Raw genomic sequence first — 23,315 nt, 5'->3', positions numbered from 1 at the left:
CCCTGCACAAACCAGCAGAGCTTTAGCTTTAATCCCTGTACTGCAGAGTTGATTACTTGCATGTAAGTGTAATAATATGCAACCTCTGCCAGCATGCAGCATGTTTACACGGAGAAAATGCTTGTAGCTAACTCAAATGGTAAGATTTAATTGATAACAACGTCATTGTGGATTGGTTCATTTGTTTAGCTGTCCATGTGCAAAAAGTTAGGCCTACACAGGTTTTCAGCATCATCATCTTTTAGTTTACACACAATATAGAAACGGTTAACTGATGAACTTTAAAATTGCTGGTAGGCTTTTTGAATTGTACAAAATATCTGGTTTGGTAAGAGCTTCACCATGAAACCCTTTTCTATAAAGTAGAAGGAAAGTAACATAAATCTGCACAAGCACGAAACAAAGAGCTTTACACACATCTCCACCTAAAGCAAGACAATGCATGAAAGGTAGTGTATTTGCAGATTTTGAGAATTACCTGGTTTGCTTTAAATCTTTGGGTTCAGGTGATTTTTGCTATTGTCATAGAAAGGCCTACACACATACAAGTGTATTTCTAAATGACAGCAAAGAGCTTCAAAGGAATTCAATTTGTGTTCCTGTTATTTTCAACTTGCCTGGCTAGTTCTGAGCTTGCTTAGAGAAGGTGGACCCCACCCTGGTGGTGCAGGAGTGATATTTCAGAGCTGATAAAGGAAGCTAATGAAAACTGTCTCAAAGCAATTCAATGTTAAACTAACCAGTGCTTCATTACTCTGTTTACAACCATAAGAAGGCATGTAGCCACCAGCCTGTCTCCCCCCCCCGCTACCACTTTTGTCCTCTGCACGTCCTGCTTTTCCCAGCCATTCACACAGGCATAATTGTCTCCTCTGTGAAGGACATGGAAGCTTTGACGAGCCCAGTTGCAGGTGACATCATCTGAAGCAGCTACGCTGCTGTCCTCAGCAAATCTCCATATAAAATTCTGGCCTGTTCACTCACCCATCTACAACAACCATTGTGAGGGTGTTTTAGTTTTATCTTAGCTTTGACCTTTGTCTGTGTTTGAATTACTAAGGATTACTGTGTTTTTCCTCAAAAACTAAGATGGAGTGTGCATTTGAGAAATAAGATTACTAAAAGGAAATGGGACCATTAAAAAATGACCACTAATCCTTGCATAAAGTTGTGCAGGAATTGCATGAATTTAATACCATTTATCTCATTTAAACTTTTTTTTTCAGACAGCCAAAATTAAAACTTAAGGTTTTGGTGAAAGTGAAATGACTTTGTGGAGTCCTACACAGGCAGACAATTACACATTTATGCACTCCATCCCTCCTTTTAAAGAAAGGTGATATGCAGCACCTTTAATGATTTATTAAGTAGCAGTGAAAATGTGATTTGGTGGCAGTTCCAGGGATTCGGGGTGTGGTAGCAGGTTTGGGCGTGATCCAGTATTCATAGCTGAATGCTGGCAGCGTGTGAATGTGTGGAAGTATAAATGTAATCATTCAGTCATACAGTTCAGTATACGTTAGTGAAGCTGTCTTTCAGGTGGATCCAACTGTCATATTGAAGTCTAATACTTGCCAAATAAACTCATATGATCTAAGAATTTAATCAAACTGTTTGCCAGAGAGAGTGTGATTTGTATGTGATCCTTGAATTAGAATAATTTATAAGGCATACTTTTATGTTTGTGGCTGATCTCAAGCCACATACATAAAACACGTTTAGGTAAAATGACAGTCCCCATCCTGGCCACTGTATTCAAGACAGTGGTCTAGGTGAGTGACATGGCAGCTTCCACAAACCAGTGCCCGCTCCTGTATATTTTTAAAGGATGAATGTGTAATCAGTGCTTAGTGTATATTTATTAGTCCAACATTTTTTTTCTATTAAATATCCTCAGAAATTAATGCAGAAGCATGGTGTGAAAAACTAAATACAGACTGTGATTCAGTAGCTTGCAGGACCTTTAGCAGCAATAATATGATGTAAATTGCTGTAAGACTATCAGTCTGTTATCTGTGGAGGCCTTTTGGGCCACTCATCTTTATATCTTCAGATCTCAGCTGCAGGCATTCTTTTATGCTCAGCTCTCAAGGTCTATAGTAGTTTAGTTGGGTTTTTAATTGGACCTTTGAAAAACCTTGGTGGTCACCGCAACGATTGGGGGACATGTGACTACAAAATAAGTTCAAATCATCACCCTTCTACCACTGTGCTTGATATGTTGGTGGGTATGAGGTGTTTGTGCTGATGTGCTGTGTTTGGTTTTCTCTAAATGTCCCGCTGTGCATCATGGTCAAACATCTCCACTTTGGTGTCTTTTATCCGAAGGACAAATTTCCAAAAGTCTTGGGGTTTAAGGTGCAACTTTGCAAACTGCAGCTGACTTTTCTCCAAGCAATATTTCCAAAAAAGCAATACTTGTTCAGTCTTTCGTAAATTGTACTCTCTCCAACTTTAACATTTTAAATGTTAACTGAAGTCTGAAGAATCTGATCTGGAGCTCTTGGGTTTTTGGTCATTCTGTGAGCACTGAGCTTATGATGATTTTCCTGGGACACCTCTCCTGAATATTTACCGCTTTTAAATCCTCTTTCTTGCTGCAGAATAATAGACTTCAGATTGGTGGAAATGGCTTTAATAACTATTCCCAGATTTATGGGCAGCAACAGAAACATCTTTAAGATCATTGCTGGTGTCTTGTGATAACATGCAACCGAGTGCTCCACACAAGCAAACTGCCAAAACATCTGCTTTCACAGAAGAGGTCACACTTGCTGATCTCTTGATTAAGTGCGTTTAATGAGAAACAATCTAGAGCTACCCTCTTAACTCCTATTGAAGCAGTAAGGTTAATAAGTTCTTAATGTCAAATTCACCTACACAAAAATAGCACAATCACAGTAATATACTGTATATCTGGGACTATAAGCAGTAAAACAACAAAAAAGTTCTTTTTTTGTTTTAATTACCTGTTATTGCTAAGATGGTGGCTAGTTATTTGTTCTAATACACAAGTTTGAATATAATTCTGAAAAAAAAATTGAACATAACTGTGTATAATATTAATGCTGAAATCCTGATGGCGCAGATGAAATGCAGAGTTAATTTAGGAAATGTCATCAGATTCCCAGGGTATTCAGAGAGACAGGATTACACACCCAATTAGTGAGTTAAATTATCTGCAACAAAGATACCCCCCACCCACCCCGTGTGGCCTTGGAAACATGTAATTGGTTAAATACGGTAAATTTGACACGGAATTTAATCGATTTTCTGACTAGGATTACATATTGTGCATTAAGACAGCAACATGACATGAATACAATAGAGCACGAGCTTTAACTCTGAAAGGTAGCATGGGCTGGTGCACTCTTGCTTACACAGGGTTTGTATTTTGAGCATGGATGACATGCAGCAACACCAGCTTCTGTATCTCAGTTGCTCTTCTGAGGCAGATTTTTAAAAACATATTTACACTTAGGCTAACTGGGACAATTACATATCTGTAGAGTAAATAGGATTTGCAACTTTCAGGCTACATTTCAGTTACTTTCTACGTACTGTGCAGACAAACTGTGCAGTTAAAGCAGAACCTCATAATCTCCTGAAGCCACACACTGCTCCGGCTGCTCCTGCTATGTGGATCCATGACAGTTCTGTTTTAACCGCTTGGGTTTGTGACGTACAATGGATCCTCCTCTACTGCGTCAAATGGTGACCAGAGGAGAAGACAAAGTGCAGCCAAAACTGTCTGCTGAGGCTTTTTTGGTGTTCCCAAAATACCTCTGCACGTCAGTGCACTCTCAGCAGACACACAATGGCACGTGTCACAAAACGGTGAATGTGACACTGATCTGAGGCACCACACTCAGGCTTGACTGTTGTGGACTCTTCCACAAAAACGCTGTTTGGTCTGTGGGTTGTAGAAGGAGCATTTTTCATGCAGCTTATTGAAATTCAGAGTACTCACAGATTTTTTTTAAAAGTCTTTTTTCATGTATTTCAGTGCTATGCACTGATAACGTAGCACTAGGATCTCAAAAAAATTCTGTGGCTACAAACAAAATCAGTCGCCTGAAAACTGATGCAGTAAGAAATCTGAGAACCTGAGAAGCTTTAATCAAAACAGTCAAATGAAAAAGCGTCCCAGCAAGCGAAGCATCTTTTGCCTGTGTACACATCTGTGACCATTTTGTTCATTATTCACCAACATTGCATGACCTTCTTACAGGACATTACCTCTCCTCCCTCGCCTCCATCTGGCCGTGTAATCCTGCAGCCGTGGCGTTGGTGTCAGTGCTGGGATCCACTGTCACACAGGCGGACACAATGGTTGCACTGTAGTCCCTTCACAGTATTGTTTTCCCCCGAACTCAGAGGCACAATAAGGCCCTTATCCACTCAGGACTGGCAAGCCTGCTGTCAGGTGCTTTTCTCCCAAGCTTGTTCGTGAGCTGAACCCATGAAGAGAATTTGTCTAAAGAACCGCTTGGAAAAAGTGTCTCTTTTGGTCCATATTGAACATGCGCAGAACATAGACTGAAATTACTTGGGTTTTTTTATGTTGTAGAAGCTGAAACCTTACATAAGAACATCAGATTCTGACTGATAAGCCCAGAAATTATTTAGTGAAAAATATGAGCATGTTAAAAGGAGACGTCTGGTAGAGCCTTACTCATATAATGTGAAACGTGTATATATATGAAACATAAACAGGTTTGCCAAACATTTCAACTTTCATTTCTCATGTATTTATTTACTCTTGCAGTTGAAGAGCATTTCCCTTAAACCTTCTTCTTTTCTTTTTACATTTTTATTATCAGCCATTAAAAAGTTGTCTGAAATGGAAAAATGGCAAACATATCAGATTTAGGGATCACATTTGGAGGGTTGTCTTTAATCCTATTTTCATCTATCTATCATTTATCCAGCCATTTTCAGCAGCTGGATAGTGTAGTGGTAAGACTGCACACCTTTGGGGTGGGGGACCCCCCCCCCCCCAGTATCCAGTAAGGGTCCTGGCTAGACCCCCATGTTAAAAACCAAACCCTGGAATGGCGTGGCCACGTCTGCAGCCTGTCCACAGCTCGGACACAAAACATTTCACTGCATGTTGTATGTGTGTGTAATCATTGTGTATGTGACGAATAAAGCTTGGTTGTTGTTGTTTTTAATTCATAATTATAGTTATTTTTTTCAGTAAAATAGCCCTATTTCTTAGAATTGTTTCAAAACCAATGGAAGAAAGTTTCTCCAAGATTAGATGGTCAAGATCAGTACTTATTCTATGTTGGGCTGTAAGTAACAGTTTCCCACTACGATGGTTTAAAAGAGAAATTCCTCTCTCGCCCTGCGAGGCGGTTTTTATCCTTCAAGCTCGGGTCCTCTAACCAGAGGCCTCGGAGCTTGAGGGTCCTGTGCAGTATCTTTGCGATTCCTAGAACTGCCACTTGCCCTGCTCAGGTCCTCCACTGCACCGAGGGCTCCGAATACCGCTTGGACCACGGTTGCCTTCACCTTCCACATCTTGAGTTCTTCTCTCAGCCCTTGACATTTCTTGAGCTTCTCCTGTTCGTTCTTCTTGATGTTGCTGTCATTCGGTATAGCTTCTTTGCTTAGCATTTTAACAGCGCCCTGTTATCAATCAACCGACCTGCCTGCCTACATACCAAACTGACTGACTGACCAACCATTAAATAAGTGCTGCCGTTTGTGTTTGTCCTTGAATTCACGCCCTCTGTGGATATGTGGTGTGTGTGTGCTGTACTGTTCTTTCAACAAAGAAAGAAATGCTCATTTTAAATGCACAATGAGCACACACAGTGCTACTGTCTACCTTGTCTTACTCTTCCACACTCGCATTACTCTAGTTAATCCCTGCCAGATTTCAGTTGGCCAAAACCACAGCAGTTCTGTCATGCGCTCACACAGACACACTAAAGCACAGATTTACCCAGCTGGCATATTTTACAGATCAAAATACTGGGTCACAATAGGATCCAGAGTGTTGACCCTGTCCCTGCAGATCCACACATCTATCGCTGATGTGATTATGTTTAATCCACTATGTCCCTGTGATCTACCTATTGAAAAAGAACAACGTGTGGCTTGTGCACAGATTTAAGATGAATTTTGGTTAAGATGAACAGTTTGAACCACAGCTTTTGCATGCCTTTTTTTAATGTCATGCAGATGTGTGTTGTTAATGAGAAGGTGCCATAATATCCCTGTACAGCACTTTGATCTTCTGTTTACTTTCTTGTGTAGCATGATTGTGCTAACCTATACAGAAGTGCAGAACTAATTACTCTCTTCAACCTCAAGTGGTCTTGGCAGATGGCTGCCCTGAGGCTGGTTCTGCATAAAGGAGAGATGGTTTTCTGGAGACATCTCTCCTTCTGGAGATTTGTGATGAATGTTTTTCTAATTGGTCATATTACAGTGACCTGCAACCCAGGTGAGACATGGTGCTGAAAGAATCCTGGCCTAGAAGGGTCAGAATTTGTGTGACGATGTAATGCATCCCTTTCACATTTCTGATGGCTTTTTTTTTTCTCTTTGTATTAACTGAAAGGAGCATTTTGCCCGAGTCATATAGAACTTTTAGCACTATTGTACACAGAAACAAGGAAACCTGGCAGAGCCTAATCACTGTTTCTGGATTTTCTGCAGGATTCGTCCTCAGCTGGCCAGGGAGAAGATTGAGGGATGTCACATCTGTACGTATGTGATGCCTGGAGAGCCTCAGGTGATCCTGGGGAAAGACAAGGCCTTCACCTATGACTTTGTGTTTGACATGGACTCGCAGCAGGAGACCATCTACGGTACCTGCACAGAGAAGCTGATCGAAGGCTGTTTCGAGGGCTACAATGCCACTGTGTTTGCATATGGACAGGCAAGTCTTTGTCCTTGGTGTCAAAACTGCAGCACTGCTGGTGTTCCTGGTCCCTGGTCTTTTATGCACAATACTCTCTTGTTAACTAATATATTTGGCTGTTAAAATCTGCATTTGAAATCATGTGAGCTCCTCTGACCCTCTTTATCTGACTTATAATCTTGCAAGTTGATACTCAGAAAAAAAAAAAGGCCTGTTTCCACTGCTCAAAAACTGATTTGTGCTCATTTGTGCATCTGCATCATAACTGGAAAAAGTGCAGTAAAATAGACATTTTTCTATGATTTGCAGTTAAAAAAAAAATCTTATTCATCTTATACTGGTTCTTTACGCTGGTCTTTTTATTTAAAGATTTGGCCATGTTTACTGTTTACATTCATCACAAATGACAAACTAAGAAAAAGAAAAGCAGAATATTTCCATTACATTGAGTATTTGCCACTGATGTTTACATAATCACTGCCAGCGATACTGCCATTATAAAGCTTTGTAAGGTATTGATAACTTTGTTTTATTCCTTAGCCATAAAAGGCTGATGGGGGTATTGTTGTCACCCCGCTGGCAGGCGGGTGGCGGGGACACCCAAATTTGCAAAGTGCAATAACTGGAGAATCTGCGAATATGGGATTTTGAAATTGATACCATAGGAGCATCTGCTAAAAGTGTTGGACAAGATTAAATCCCAGTGGCCTTGACAACAAGGTCAAATATCAAGTTTTCTGAAAATCTTGTGAATGCAATAAAACGAGAACATGGTGACGAAGGATTTTGAAATTGATGCCATGGGTATATGTGCTAGGAGGCTGAGTGGTAGCACCGACGGCAACCAGTTGCATCGTCAGCTGTAAAATCAAACACTGAAAAAAAATTAGTGGTGATGGCTATGTATTCTTGTCGTTAAATCTATCCACAAAGTACCAAGAAATCTAACCCGAAAAGTCACAATTTGGCTAGTTACTTTTTAACAAAGGAAGCTTTACGCACAATAAATTGAAATTTTGTAGACAAAGCTTGATGTTTTGATGTTGTTTTTTTTCCTTGTCTTTTTAAACGGTTACATAAAGCACAATCATTTTTAACTTTGTGCCAAATATTTGTTGTCTACCTCAAAACCTTTCAGATATTAGATTGTTGTTGGACTTTTTATTTTAACATGCTGGGGTTGGTGAAATTGTTTTTGTAAATTTTTACTGTTTTAAAAATTTATTTTTAAAATTTTACCTGAAGTAAGTAGTTCTCACTTTCACTCATTTTCAATATCATGTTTAATTAATACTAAAAACGAGTTCCAGCCTTTTAAAAATGTTTTTCTTTTTCAGCATTTCCATTACATGGAAATAACCTGTAGTTTCTGGTCCCCCTTCATCCCCCCTACAACTCGGGTTTCTTTAGCAGCAGAGCTCCTGCTGCATACGATTCAGTAGAGAAGTGAAGCGCACACACCTTGTAGACAGATATACATCTTTAATGTGTGTCCATATTAACCTGGATCTCCCTAGTAACAGCTTCTCTCAATGTTGGCCTACTTCTCAAAGCACATCCACACATTAAGCGCACACAGCGGTTGGTTTGTCCCAGATCAGATCTGCTTGCCTCTTAGGCTTTAGAGGCACTAATCTAGATTTAGACCGACCCACTCGGCTGCATCACAAGAACTCAGCTAGACTGGGTTACAGAAATAAACAGACGGCATTGATGTTGAGGAAAGAGAATAAATCAGTGATATTTAAAGCACTTTTGAATCTTCAGTACCCTGGCTTAGTTTTAAGAAACTGTGTGAAATACAGCAGAATGTTTTATGTTTTTGTCAGTAGGATTGTAAAACTCACTGAGCAAATGCAGCCACAAGATGGCACTTTTCAGAGTTGCAAAGTTTACCTGGACTAGAACCTGCTTCATTTATAGCTCCAATGTAAATACACTGCTCATTTTGTAGTGTAAAACGTAATGGATTTTTTCCAGTGCTTTCAGAATTAGTTAACAGACACTGTGCAAACTGAGCTCTGCTAACACTGAATCTTTGCAAGCATCTACAGAGGCACCATGCTAATGCAAAGCCAAAAAGGTTTCTATTGTTAACTGATAATTATGCTGCAGTGCAATTCAGGTCATTTTACAGAGTGACAGGTTACTTTAAATAAAGAACTGAGTAATGTGTAATACATTAGTTTTTGAGGGCCATCCTTACCATGGTTACCACTTATGATGATTTGGTCCTCAGAGGTTTAAAAATATGAACAGAGCAAGATTTCTTTTATTTGTTTTTGTTTTTTCGAGTTTCTTTTTTTTTCTTTTTTTTCATTGGGCTCATCCATTATCGATGCTCACACTTGAATATTTAATGTTAATTTCAGCATTCTGGTAAATGTCCAGAAAGAGGAAACACCAGTGGAAAACATGACATGTGCACAAAAAAGCTCCCTACTGTTTAAAGAAATCAGCCAAAGTGCTCTGTGAGCTCAAAGTAAAAACTGCTAAACAGATATGTGAAGTTAACAGTTATTGGAGATGCTTTACTTCTGCTTTACTAAGTAGCAAGTAGTAACAGCTCTTTATCACACAACATAATACGTTACTACTAGCAGTACAGAAGGAAAATGAAACTGATCGCAGCTGACAGCTTTACAAGTTTAAAACAGGACACACTGTAATAAAATAAAAGCGATAAATCAGTCTAGTAAAAATGTTTCTCAGAACTAAAAGTTCTGCAAATTTTGACGTTTGAAAGCTTTCCGTGGTCATCAGGAAGGCCAGTCTGAATGCCATGTGTGCGGTTATTATATTTATTCTTCCCTTTCCATCCAGACTGGTTCAGGGAAGACGTACACCATGGGGACTGGCTTCGATGTCAACATAGCAGACGAAGAGCTGGGTATCATCCCCCGTGCTGTCCACCACCTCTTCAAGGGCATTGAAGAGCGCCGGCGGACCGCCCAGGAGCAGGGACGTCCTGTACCAGAGTTTAAAATCAACGCACAGTTCCTCGAGGTACACACCCACTTTCCAGCTTTTTTTTTTTTTTTAACCTGTTTTTTGTTGTTGTCAAAATTTAACCCAGTAAATGAAAACACACATTTCTTAAACTTTCCAGTGTCATGGGTCAGGCTAATATTGTTGACACCGCTGGTTTAACAGGCTTTGACATGGTGCTCAGTCATTTGAAAATATCCACACTGCCACTGCAGCAGCTGTCGTCGGTGGGATTAGGAGGTGTTATGGGGCAGGTTGGGGGTGATAGAAGGTCTGTCTCTGGATAGAGTTAATAGGGATGATGTGACTTGACAGTTGTGCTAGGCCATCAGGCTCATCTTGAGCTGGGGAGGCAGTATAATGGTGATGGTCACACATGGCAAATAAGATGTCGTTTTAGATCTAAGGCTTCAAAAGTTACTAGATGGTGCAGATTACCTTAAAACTACTGGTAGCTGCTTTAAGTTTAACAAAAAAGAGAGAGAATGAAAGCTCCAAGCTGTTTGGCAGTGGATGAGATGTCTATATATCATTTAGACCCAATATTGTGAAACGTATACTGCTTTTTTTCTCAGTCGTTTAGTGGTTCAAGAGATATTTTCTAAAAACGTTTTAATATGTAGCTAATGAAACGCTCTGTTTTACTGCCATAATCAAAATGAGAGCAGAGTTGATTTAAAATAGCTGATTCTGTTATTTGACTCACCTTCAGTGATCACAGTGTGCTAAAAGCAGTGACCTTAATGAGCAGTGAGTCTTTCACTGTACACTCATTGCTTTCACCTCTCAGGGCTGTTTACTGTACGGGCTGCTGTAACTTATTGTTTGGCCTGTACACAGTATGAAAGACATAACACCCACTGGCATTTTTGCAATTTGTAAGTTATTCAACTTTTCCGTTCTGATTTTTACATAATGAGACGCTTGATCTCAGAATCTCTTCAAGAGATCTGAGAACAGCAAACATTGATAATAATATAGGGTAGTAGACAGAAACGACACAGCAATCACAGAATAATCTTTTGTTCCTACTAGTTTGAAATATTTTCTTGCGTCTTCCTGCAGCTTTACAACGAGGAAGTTCTGGACCTCTTTGACTCAACTCGAGACATGAAGCAGAAATCTCACATTAAGATCCATGAAGATGCCAACGGTGGAATCTACACAGTGGGAGTGACCACACGGACGGTGTCCTCCGAGGCTGAGGTAACACAGATTATGTGTTGCACTGTTATGCAGGTGTTCAGCGCGACATCATTGATTTCCCTTTAAGCATCAGTTTATTCTAAAACAAAACATCCCCAAGACAAAATGTGTGTAGGTTGGTATCAAAGATTTACTCAGTACTCTTGGGTATAAACCTTTGCACTGCTACAAGCGTTACTGGAGTAAAGCTTCATATATTCAGTATAAATATATTTTTAGCACTGCACTTTGTTTTGTGACTTTGCTGTTGTTTTTTGCACCAAATGTTTCAAAGTGGGTTCAACCATTGTATTAATATTTAATGCTCTGCCTGACTCTGTAGATGATGCAGTGCCTGAAACTGGGGGCTCTGTCTCGCACCACAGCCAGCACTCAGATGAACGTCCAAAGCTCCCGATCTCATGCCATCTTCACCATCCACCTGTGCCAAGTCCGCGTCTGTGCCTCTGACAATGTACGTCAATAAATCACTGCAAATCATGTCTGTTAGATCTTATCAATAATATCATTTCTTTCCTTTTTTTTTCTCCTTTTTATTATCAATGATTGTTGGGGGTAAAAAAATCTGTGTGTACATGCTGCTGTCACTGAGTGTATTTACATGCATGATTTTTACACAGCAAGAAAATGACACTGATAATCGAGTCACCAACGGTAACTCTGAGATGGACGAGTATGAGACACTGACGGCCAAGTTTCACTTTGTGGACTTGGCCGGTTCGGAGCGGCTGAAAAGAACCGGAGCGACGGGTGATCGAGCCAAAGAGGGCATCTCCATTAACTGTGGACTGGTGAGTCTGCCTGTTCTTGCACCAGGATTTGTGAGGCAGCAAAGACTTCAAAGTCTAATGATATACTGCCATCTGGTGGCAGACTTTACAAATATACTTAAATTCAAAAATGAATGAATTATGAAGTATTTCCAGCTGAACAAAGTCAGCACAGTTAGAGTGACCAGGGATCCCACGTTGTTCCACACAAACATGCTGTTTCTGGGATGTGGCCACCCAAATCGCAACTAAAAAAAAAGTAGTGCTAAAAGTGTTAACTGTAACTCTACAAATGGACTGATAGCAAATTGTTGCCTCTCTATGACATCCTGTCTCCCTTTGTCTCCTGTCTTTTTGACCAGCTCGCCCTGGGGAATGTAATCAGTGCTCTGGGTGACCGGAGCAAGCGGGCCTCACATGTGCCTTACAGAGACTCCAAACTCACCCGACTCCTGCAGGACTCATTAGGAGGAAACAGGTCAGAGGACCACAGATTTGAGCTTTTTCCTCATAAAAACATTTTGTCTTGATTTGTTTCTGATACGGCAACGATTTCAACCGAATATCATCAAACAACAGTATAAGATGATGAGAACCAGTGCTGTTACAGTATATTTAATTAAAACTGAACTAAAAGTAGATGTGGGGGAAAAGCAATTAAAATAAAAGCTAGACTTGTTTAAAAGAATTGAAACTACCTGGAACAATTTTGAGAACTTGGAAATAAAAATAAAGATATAGAGAAAATATCATTAGTTTTAGTGTTTGTTAGTTTGGAAAAAAAATTCTTAGAGCTTGCCTGAGTCAGTGATGAATGTGTGCATGCAATAATGATTAAAGCCACTAAAAACTAACACTGAAACAAATAAAAACTAAACTAAAACAAGATAATCCACCATGGAAACTAACTAAAACTAAATTGAAGATGAAAAGTCAAAATGGAAAAAAACCCACCCCAGCTAATTAGATGGATACAAAACTGTTAACTGTGGGAGATGCCTGGGTGTGGATACCCACACACTAGATTTTTCTGCATAATTTCCTTCTCTGACCTCACCAAACAATTTCCATTAGTGAGAACATCTCAAACATTTTATCTCTTATGTTAATGTAAGAAATAACTACTAGGTGCAGTGTCCCACAGTGTCATAATTCCAATACTGTGTGGAGATCATGTGTGAAAATAAATTATGAAATGTCACTTTCTTCTTTCTCAGCCAAACAGTGATGATTGCATGCATCAGTCCATCTGACCGTGACTTCATGGAAACTTTGAACACATTAAAGTACGCGAACAGAGCACGGAACATCAAGAACAAGGTGATGGTGAACCAGGACAAGGCCAGCCAGCAGATCAGCGCTCTGAGGACGGAAATAGCTCGACTGCAGATGGAGCTCATGGAGTACAAGACGGTGAGAAGACGGGAGGAATTTAAAGGACAGGGATGAGCCTTATGTAAAATGGAAGGAGAAAAAACCCACGTGGCATGTCAAAAAAATTAAACTTTTTACAACAAACTATATTGTTTTTGCCCCCCCTGCAGGGTAAACGTTTGGTGGGTGAGGACGGTGTGGAAAGCTTGAGTGACATGTTCCACGAAAACTCCATGCTGCAGACAGAGAACAGCAACCTGAGGGTGAGGGTGAAGGCCATGCAGGAGACCATCGATGCCCAGCGGGCACGACTCACCCAGCTGCTCAGTGACCAGGCCAACCAGACCCTCGCCCGTGCAGGTATGCATCAAACTTATGAATTAGTTTAAGCAGAGAGTTGTTGGGTTTTTGTTTTTATATTGTGCCGCTCTAGTCAGAGTTAATGCATGATGTGCCTTTTTTCCCTTCATTACTCTTATCATGTTTCTCTTACAGGTGAAGGAGGCACAGAGGAAATTGGAAACATGATTCAGAGTTACATTAAAGAGATTGAAGACCTTCGGTAAACGAATTCCGATTTATTCCCTTGTTCATTTTTGACCTTTTCCTGTATGTTTTCGCCTCCTGTACTCATAAACATTAAGACTACCTCATTCTTTTAACAGTCACTACCCTGAAATGTTTGATGACATGTGAGATCACAGTTCAAGTGTTTTGGTCTGGACTTTTGATCCCAGTCAATATAACACCTGTGAAACCTTCCCAGGATCTCAGTGCGGACCAAACTCCAGAGCTTTTTCTGATCTCAGTCTGGATGAAACTAAACCGTCATTTCTTTTTCTGCAACAAAAACAGACTTGGGATGGTTCAAACATTTAGACTAAATACTAAAATACAGTAGACACGGATAAAATGAAAAGGTAGAGATTAAATTAGCACGGGAGAAGAGAACTTTTTATTGAAATATTTTGTAACGATGTTATAAATAGTAGGCTGGAAAAAATAGAATTAGCCACACTGGTGACACGGTATCTTCAGAGGGGAAAGCAATGTTGTCTGAAACTGCAGCAGTGCACAAACGGTGCACACAGTTGTAATAAAATCATTCTGTTCATTGATTTAAATGGCGATAAAAATACTTCTTTAAACAACCTGTTTAAAAAGATTCAACCTGATTATATGAAATATGAAGTGTTTTAGTGGACTTTCATAATTGGCAATGAGACTGAACATTGTTATTTCGGCTGCTCTCTTTAGGGGGCACCACAGTGGGGTTGAATATCTACAGTGTTAAACACAAGCCTTGTTTTAAGCCTTTAAACACATTTATATTACAGATGAAATTCATTTGTGAGGGACCAAATCTAGAGACACAGTGAAGGCTCTGTATTACAATCTGTCGGTGTCTTGATGCTATCCTCAGGGCAAAACTCCTGGAGAGCGAGGCTGTCAGTGAGAATTTGAGGAAGAATCTGTCCCGTGCCTCCAACCGTCAGTCGTTCTTTGGAGGGTCCAGCTCCTTTTCCTCCACTCTTCTGGCCCCCGAGAAGGAGACTGCTGACATTATCGAACTCGCTAAGAAAGATCTGGAGAAACTGAAGAAACGAGAAAAGAAGAAGAAGAAAAGGTAACTGTGACAGTGAACAGAGCGAAGTTCTTGTTGTTTTTAAATGGTTTTGAGGATTGGCTCTGTTGAATGTTTTACTACAGTCGTGCATATATTTGAGTGAGTTTCATACTGGAATGGCATTTTTATTTATCCTAAACCATTCATAATTTTCCAAAGGCATGATTGCGTTACCCAGAGGTCAGTTTGACTTGTTTCAAAGGTTCGTCTTTGTATATTGGAACGAGGACACTTAAAAGCCACAAATAACTTATTGAATAATTTATAAACATTTGACTTCATTTATACACATAAACACATCAGCTTTATGTTTTCAGTCGTTAGTTCTCTGGTAGTGCTGTACTGTCGCTGCACTGTAAATTTCAGTGCAAGCAAACACAGCAGATTGATCGCAGGCTCAGGTTTTATTTTTTTTTTTTAACTCAGAGCTGCCCCGGGGGCACTTCGGGGGCTGAAAGGTGGATTAAAGGTGTGGTTTTCAGTGCAGAGCTTCCTCTGACCAGTCTTCCCTCCATTCTTCCTTTGTTCATCTCTTGCTTCCTTCTCTCGTTTGACCCTTTGACCCTCCCTGAAGACTCCAGCTGCTGTTGGAGGAGAGAGAGAGGGAGGAAAGGGAGGAGGTGGTGGTGGAAGAGGTTGAGGATGCCAGGTTTGTCAGAGCTTCCACCCTCCTGTTGCCATTCCCATGCTTCCCCATAATTCAGCACTTTATTTTAATTTTATTGTTTATGTTTGGGCAGGTATTTCCCTGCTCTGACGTGAAACATACTACTGTCAAAGCACATCACCTCCCTGAAACACAGTTTTGCCACTTAATAAGCTTTAATCTCCTATTTTCAAACAATCTAAGGCTGGATGACAAAAAATCTGTATTAATCTTTTATTTTCTTTTTGATCACTTTACCCGGGTGTTTTTTGTGTGAAATGCTACCTTAGCATTGCTAACCCCCCGAGTTTGGATAAAATATTTATCCAACAGATCTGCTTCATGGATTTGGTTAAAACATTTATTTTTCGTACTGCATTTTCCTTCCATGCTTCTTTACTTTGCCAGTTTTGACCAGCCTGATGAGATGCCTCCCTTCTTTTGTTTAAAAATACTGTCTTTTGCACAATCAAGCTTATAAAATTGGAGCAATCCCAACTTATATTTTGTGGTCTTATCTAAGTCTCACTGTGTAAGACTTGTTTATGTTTTCTCACAGAGACGAGTGTCTGCAGCAATCGAGTCATTGGAAACTAAACCTTGCATTGTGGTGAAACCAGTCAAAAAGCTTCTTTGCCAAAAAGACAGTGTTTTCCCTGATGTTAAAGATGCCATGCACAGATATGTTACTTACTACTGCGTTTATCCAGAAAATGAACGTTTCTTTATTGCCAGCAGATTAACGTGCAATCCACTTCCTGCAGAAAAAGCTTCCAAGTTCTCTTCTTACATTACAAATGGAAAACTGATTACAACGTCTTTTAAATCTTTCAGCGTCAACAAAGAAGAAGTTCCTGACAATGAGCAAGAAAAGGGTACAGAGAAGGAAATGACAGAGAGGGCCAGTGAGGACACGGAAATGGTATGACGGACTTCATTATGTTCCTCCATTATTTATATAATCAACCTCGTATATACAGTGTACTAACTAGTACTTTGAAATAAAAAGGTATTTGTTTTATGCTGTAGGAGGTCCAGGATGGCAGTGACCATGAGGAGGGAGAGGAAGAGGAAGAAGAGGAGGAGGAAGAGATGGATGTAGAGGAGAGCTCTGATGACTCTGACTCAGAGTCAGATGAAAAAGGTATCCTGCATGAATTTTTCTTTTTATTGATTTAATGAAACTGTCTTTAAAGTGTCACTTGTAAGCTTCGACCCCCTTTTTCCCCCCATTCAGATGGAAGATTTTGAGCCAGCTGGTTACACGAGATCTCGTTTAAATTCAGTACATTAGCAACTGAAAACAGACATGTTATGAACCCTGTTTAAATGTGTTTGAAGTTCTCTTTATACTTGTGACCCTCACTCATAGGCCGGCCATCTAAATCATTAAACCTTTGAGAACCCACTGTTCATGTGATAGTTTTCTTCTGAGTGACCTGAGAATTTTCTCTCATTCTGTTCATTCTCATTGAGGTGCTTATTACCTTTACCAAGAAAGTGACGTTTTTGGTGGCATTTGCACGTGCCTATACACACAGTAGCTCAAGGTTTTGAATGAATTTTGATCAAACTTTGTTGGGATAGAGTAGGGTCATGTTAACTATCCACTGAAACTTGCCTTACATCCACCAAGGTCTTTAAAGTCAGCTTAGGGCTGTGCGATATGACCAAAATCTCATATCCCAATATAAGAATTCTATCATCCCGATAACGATACAAATCACAAAAATGTAAAATTTTCTGTAAATTCTGTGAATCTCAGGCAGCTCGTCTTGCAGGAAGTGTTTCCAGCTGCGCGTCATGTAGCTGGACTCCAGTGTTTTAACAGATGCATGAAACTATACATTTTTAGACATAAGTTGTAAAGGCCGCCGTTTTCTTTGTGAGTATTTATTACACGGCGTGCTGCGGGGAAAAGCCTGTTCTAATGTTTGAGTCTAAGGTTTATTTTTTACCACCTGGCGGCTCTTTTTTAATTCTCATCCGTAAATAATCTGCTCTTTCACGTGATTCCGTTTATTTTGAAAAGTCTCAACAGGATCTTGAGCTTTATTGTGAAAGGTTTATGTGAAACATAAACAAGCAGACACGCGATGCTGTTACCATCGTTGTTGCCAACCACAACGCATAAAAACAGGCGCTTGTCCGTCGGTAGTGTGGTTATATTAAATATAAGAGAAAGAGAGAACTTTAAGAAATTAATAAAGCCACTACAGTGACCATCACAACGATGAAAAAATATTGCCGTGAACAGTTTATTTTGCGACACCACGAAACAAACGATAGCGTAAAATGAAACGATAGACGTTTTTATATTGTCATCCGATATATATCGAACAGCCCTAAGTCAGCTTAATAATTTGTTGGCCTTACAAAGTGTGTTTTTACAGGCGTGATCTGTATTGTGAACATACAAAATGTACCGTATAAAGATTTAAAATATCATGCCACATTTGACCTCTGACCTCTCTTTCAAGGTCAATCATTTATTTTAAAATCATAGTGATAATAATGCTACATAGAGCTGTGTAAAACTCTTTCATACTGTCATTGTTTCTATTGACAACATAAAGGAATATTGGGAAGAACATATGGGAATTCTAAATCTCGCGTTATAGTTTGTATCCAAATATCATGTCACATTTGACCTCTGACCTCACTTTTACATTACACATCTGCTTTTCTTTCAAGTTGAAGAAAGTATTTCCAAGTCAATGAATCCATGTAAATGAAAAATTGTACTGAGAATTATGTCAGGTTTATTAAAGTGAGCTTCAACAGGACAAATACCATTTTAAAAAGGCTGCACTTTGTAGTGCAGTAAAAACAGCTGCAAACTTTTTAATCTATGTTTAAAAAGAACAAACCAAATTGAATATAAAGAAAATACAATGCTATTCCCTTAAAAGTAAACATTGTGCAGACAATGAACTGCCTTGGTGGGGGTTTGTGCTCACAGTGCTTCTTGTAAGGAGCATTTTTTGTTTTTAGGCTTCCAAACAGATACAAATTGTAATATTAGACAGTGTAAAAATTCAAGTACAAACTCCTGGTTACGTCCTGTTTTTCTGGGTTTTACATGGCTCATTATAGAATATACTGCCCTTTATGCATATACTCACTCCCAGACTTTGAGGGGTATATGCATGAAGGGCAGTGAGCAAAACAAAAATGTCTGCTTACATAAATTAAGACCCAATTACTCAATTAACAAAACTAGTTTACAAAAACATAATTTGATGTAATTGCTTGTGATGGTCTTTAGGCTCTGCCTAAAACTTTTTTAGGTTTAGCATTTCATGTTTTCAGGTGGGCAAAAACACCTTTTCTAAGATAAAATATGAAGTAGTACAAATTAATTTTCTTTCACTTCTTTTCAGTTTTCAAGTTGAACTTGGGACTAAACAAATGAAACCTGACTATGTGTAATCCAAGATTATTTAAATGGATCTTCTAACAACAATATACAAGAACTGCTTGGGATTTATGCCTGTACCTGTGGATGTCGATACTTAATCAGCTCGTCGGTGTCTCACAGAGAATTACCAGGCAGATCTGGCCAACATCACCTGTGAGATTGCCATCAAGCAGAAGCTGATTGATGAACTGGAGAACAGCCAGCGGCGTCTACACACACTGAAACAGCAGTACGAACAGAAGCTGATGATGCTGCAGTGCAAGATCCGAGACACCCAGCTGGAGAGAGACCGCGTCCTCCAAAACATGAGTAAGACGGCGAGGGAAGTGGGAGGTCACATATCAGTCAGAGGGGAGAGCACTGCAGTGTGTGACATAATTTATTTACATGTGCTCTGACAGTTTGGATAAAATCATCCACCAGGAGGCACTTGTGGGTTTGGTTCATCATATCTCTGCCTCTGATCATCTTATTTCAATCTCAAACAGAAAGTATATACTTATTTGATCTGAGCCTTTGTTTTTCTTTAGTAATGAAAAACCTGTTTATGAACGTGTGCTGGCAGATGGGGACAGTTAATACATCAAAGTTTGTCTGAGACGGATTTTAAAAGAATGGATTTTAAAGCCAGACTTATTAGTTTTGTTAAAAAGCACACGCGCGCACACACACACACACACACACACACACACACACACACACACACTAGTTGACCAACTGTGTGTAAAACATGTTGTCTGCAAAGTTAAAGTGTGATTCTGTTCACGAACACTTTCTCCAGGTAGGTTTCCACGAAACAAAATCTGTTTTGTATTTTTAATTAATTAATTTTTATTTTTAGTAGCCTAATGTTGAGATTTCAGTTAGTCCACCTGCAGATAGCCAGGCACACACAGCTGGGGGAGCATGTCCCACAGCAGTGTTGGATTTAAAAAATGTTATAGTATTATATTTTTTCTGAATATTTTCAGGTTCAGTAGAAACTGGTACAGAGGATAAGGCTCGCAAAATCAAGGCTGAATATGAGAAGAAGCTGAGCATCATGAACAAGGAGCTTCAAAAGCTCCAGTCGGCCCAGAAGGAGCATGCCCGCCTACTCAAGAACCAATCACAGTACGAGAAACAGCTGAAGAAGCTTCAGATGGATGTGGCAGAAATGAAGAGGACTAAGGTATGGACTAAGGAGATATTTCAATCTTTTAAATCACGGCTTAAAACATATCTGTTTGAACTTGCTTTTTCTACCAGTTAAATCCTGGCCTTGTTTGCAGTGAGTTATTCTATTAATTTTTCTGTTTGTCTTGCGTTGTCTATGTTCTCTATCACTGTGTTGATGGTACAGCTTTACTTTGCTATAGCTATGTGCTATAGTTTACTCTTATTAGTGGTTTTTACCTGTGAACATAATTCCACACTTATATGACTCTGATGTTATAGTGTTAATTGTTTTATTGTTTTATTCTTTTATGTAAAGCACTTTGGCATGCCCTTGGCTTTTAAATTTGCTCTATAAATAAAGATTGTTGTTGTTGTTGTTGTTGTTGTATATAACTGTACCAGATATGACACTCATGTAAACTGGAGATGCGGGCTCTCTAGTTTACATGTGTGCTGTTACTAAGCCCAATATTGTTTAATATGATCTATCCAGGTCCGTCTTATGAAGCAGATGAAGGAGCAACAGGAGAAGAACAGGATGAACGAGTCTCGCAGAAACCGAGAAATAGCTTCTTTGAAGAAGGACCAGCGCAAGCAGGAGGTTAGTAACAGTCAGTTTATAAACTTCTGCAGTTATATCACGGTCTGTGCCACGAGTTTCATTACTTTCTTTGATGATACTATATTCATGTTTCCTCCTCAGCATCAGCTGAAGTTATTGGAAGCTCAGAAAAGACAGCAGGAACTTATTCTGAGGAGGAAGACTGAGGAGGTGAGAGGCATCAAAAAATATTTCTGACAGAGGAAGCAGATTGAACTTTTTTAATTGTACTTGTGAGACTGTAGATGCAAGCATATGTCCGGTATATGTTGTGTTTACACATTTTTTGGTGTGACAAGTAAGCTCTGTGTGTCAGGTGACAGCTCTGAGGAGGCAGGTCAGGCCTACCTCGGGTAAGGTGATCCGAAAGGTCAATCTTCCAGAACCAGTCCAGGACTCCTCACACAGACCCCCCTCTGGACGCATGTACTCCTCCAGCAACAGTGCTCCCAATGGCACTTGGTGAGTCTGTGTGCACGCAAATGTTTGCTTGAGTGCATAATTTTTTACTTTTTTAAAGAGGCCGGCTGGAAGGAAGGTTCTGAGATGTACACATTGCAGAAATTTTCAGGAAACAGTGAACACCCTACCTGCCTCATTTCATAAAATGAAACCTAAATCTCTTCTTCAGTTATTTGCATCTGTGATTAGTACCCCAGGAGATTGCTGCAGGGAAAGATCATCTAATCTAAACAAGACTTTAAACTTCAAAAATGTCCCTGGATGGCACGACCGTGCTGCCCAAAGATCTAGGCAAAACTGTGGCTAGCAGTTGAAATTCTTATTAACAGTATAGCTTTAGAGTTGAATTGGTGGATAAAAGTATGGATAAACGGTTACAAGTATAAGCTGACCGCATGAAATGAAAGATAAACAGATGAATGTTATTAGGTAAAACATACGGTTAGTAGTTTAAAGTATTAACACACGGATGGCTATTATGTAAAACTTTTAGCTGTCAGAATGAATAAAAAAATCTATATATTTGATAAATTCTTAAAATGTGTACTAATTAAATATCCTAAAAGGATAAATAGTTGAAACACTTCACTAATCCTAAATTATGTTAAGCTAAAAGTCCAAATCCACTTTAAAATGCACACAATGTGAACATTTGAGTTGTTGTCGATGGAGGGTTTCTTAATCACTTTCTACATTCTCCCTGGATTTGTACATTTAGGTGTTAAATAAGTGGCTGTATTAATTGGACAGTTTACTGATGAGTGATGCTGCATGTACAGGTCTTCTTACAGGCGCACAGGAAGTGTTTACAGCACCAGAATGGCTCGCAACAAATGGCAGTCCCTGGAGCGGCGTATCTCTGATGTCATCATGCAGAGGATGACCATCTCTAACATGGAAACCGACATGAACCGCCTTCTCAAGGTAAAAACCTAAAGCAGGACAGTTGTATAGATTTTGAATGTTAGCAGATCAGGAGAAAGACCTAAAAGATATCTTGCTAGACGCCTGGAAGACATTAAATTGTTCTTTTATCTTCAGTAGGGAAATTTTAAAATCTATGACCTTGTGGCTGTTGTTAAGCGTAATGCAGCAAAAACAGTTGTTTCATTTAATATTGCTCTGCATCCTTGTGTGTTTCCTTATCAATGAGCTTCAAAGAACATGTCATTGCTTTAGGTTAATTTAATCATCGTCTGTGACTTTTCCCATATTCAGAAATGACTCAGTGATTGAAAATATATAAGAATTTGTTTCATTTTTAACACACAGCAAAGGGAGGAGCTCACCAAGCGCAAGGAGAAGGTCCTCAGGAAGAGGGACCGGCTGCTCAGAGAGGGGCCAGAGGCAGAGAAGACTGTTCTTCCCATCAATGAGGAAGTGGAAGCATTGACAGCCAACATTGATTATATTAATGACAGTATTGCAGATTGTCAGGCCAACATCATGCAGATGGAGGAAACCAAGGTGAGAGAGCCTGCTGATTCTGGAAATTGGCAGCCAGATATTGAAAACCTCAGACGGGTTGTTTAGCTTGTTTTAAGCCTTTTTTTCCTGAACTGAGATGTTTTCAGGCCTGCTTCCAGAATAAAACGACCGGGTGTGAATCAGCAGTTAGTGATGGTGATCTCTGCCTATACAGATTAATAGGACGACCCTCGGGAAAAACCTGGAAACTGTTCAAACTGGTCGTCAAATTGCATCTTTGTTGATTATATAGTGAGGTGTCAAAACTTGGGCAGAGGGGAGGTCGCCAGATACCATCTATATAAAAGAAATGGATAGACTGTGGAACGTGAATGACCTTCATTATGTCACAATCAGCTGAAATTCAGCGTTCTTAGCACTTGCTGACTGAAGAGTAAATTTGAAAGAATATATCTTTGATTTAAAATAGTTTCTTCTTTTGTATTTCTTCTTTTTTAAGCTGTATAAAGGGTGTTTCACTCTAACTCAGGAGAGCCCATACACATTTTTACTGTCAGGAAAACTATGAGAGAGTCAATACTGAAACTGTAACAACAACTTCATAGCACAAACACAGTGCCTGAAGTACCGTGGACTCCAGTTCCAAGAGAAAAAGTTGGCTTTCTCTGATTATTTTGCTAAAAATATGCGTTGTAGCACATAATAAACAACATATGGGCATGTTAACAAGGTTGGAAATTAAATTTCATTTCTGTTA

General features: G+C 39.5%; 1 protein-coding gene across 3 annotated transcripts in view; it reads left to right on the top strand.

The window, feature by feature from the left end:
• Positions 1–23,315, top strand: part of kif21a (kinesin family member 21A) — a 57,261-nt gene that overhangs the window by 13,879 nt on the left and 20,067 nt on the right. For all 3 annotated transcript variants that reach the window (XM_085359465.1, XM_085359464.1, XM_085359463.1), the window contains exons 2-20: positions 6,673–6,895; positions 9,701–9,883; positions 10,931–11,071; positions 11,394–11,525; positions 11,692–11,862; positions 12,204–12,319; positions 13,059–13,254; positions 13,386–13,575; positions 13,711–13,777; positions 14,639–14,842; positions 16,323–16,410; positions 16,518–16,632; positions 19,030–19,218; positions 19,881–20,080; positions 20,561–20,668; positions 20,771–20,839; positions 20,985–21,130; positions 21,910–22,054; positions 22,403–22,597. In XM_085359465.1, coding sequence (XP_085215591.1) covers positions 6,673–6,895; positions 9,701–9,883; positions 10,931–11,071; positions 11,394–11,525; positions 11,692–11,862; positions 12,204–12,319; positions 13,059–13,254; positions 13,386–13,575; positions 13,711–13,777; positions 14,639–14,842; positions 16,323–16,410; positions 16,518–16,632; positions 19,030–19,218; positions 19,881–20,080; positions 20,561–20,668; positions 20,771–20,839; positions 20,985–21,130; positions 21,910–22,054; positions 22,403–22,597 — 2,878 coding nt within the window. The remainder of the gene's footprint in view (positions 1–6,672; positions 6,896–9,700; positions 9,884–10,930; positions 11,072–11,393; positions 11,526–11,691; positions 11,863–12,203; positions 12,320–13,058; positions 13,255–13,385; positions 13,576–13,710; positions 13,778–14,638; positions 14,843–16,322; positions 16,411–16,517; positions 16,633–19,029; positions 19,219–19,880; positions 20,081–20,560; positions 20,669–20,770; positions 20,840–20,984; positions 21,131–21,909; positions 22,055–22,402; positions 22,598–23,315) is intronic.

The sequence above is a fragment of the Diplotaxodon limnothrissa genome, linkage group LG7 (assembly GCF_057381915.1).
Source record: "Diplotaxodon limnothrissa isolate DT_005_m linkage group LG7, D_limnothrissa_male_GT1.1, whole genome shotgun sequence".
Lineage (NCBI taxonomy): Eukaryota > Metazoa > Chordata > Actinopteri > Cichliformes > Cichlidae > Diplotaxodon > Diplotaxodon limnothrissa.
Note: the sequence above shows the minus strand (reverse complement) of the source record. Positions and strands in the feature narration are given on the sequence as shown.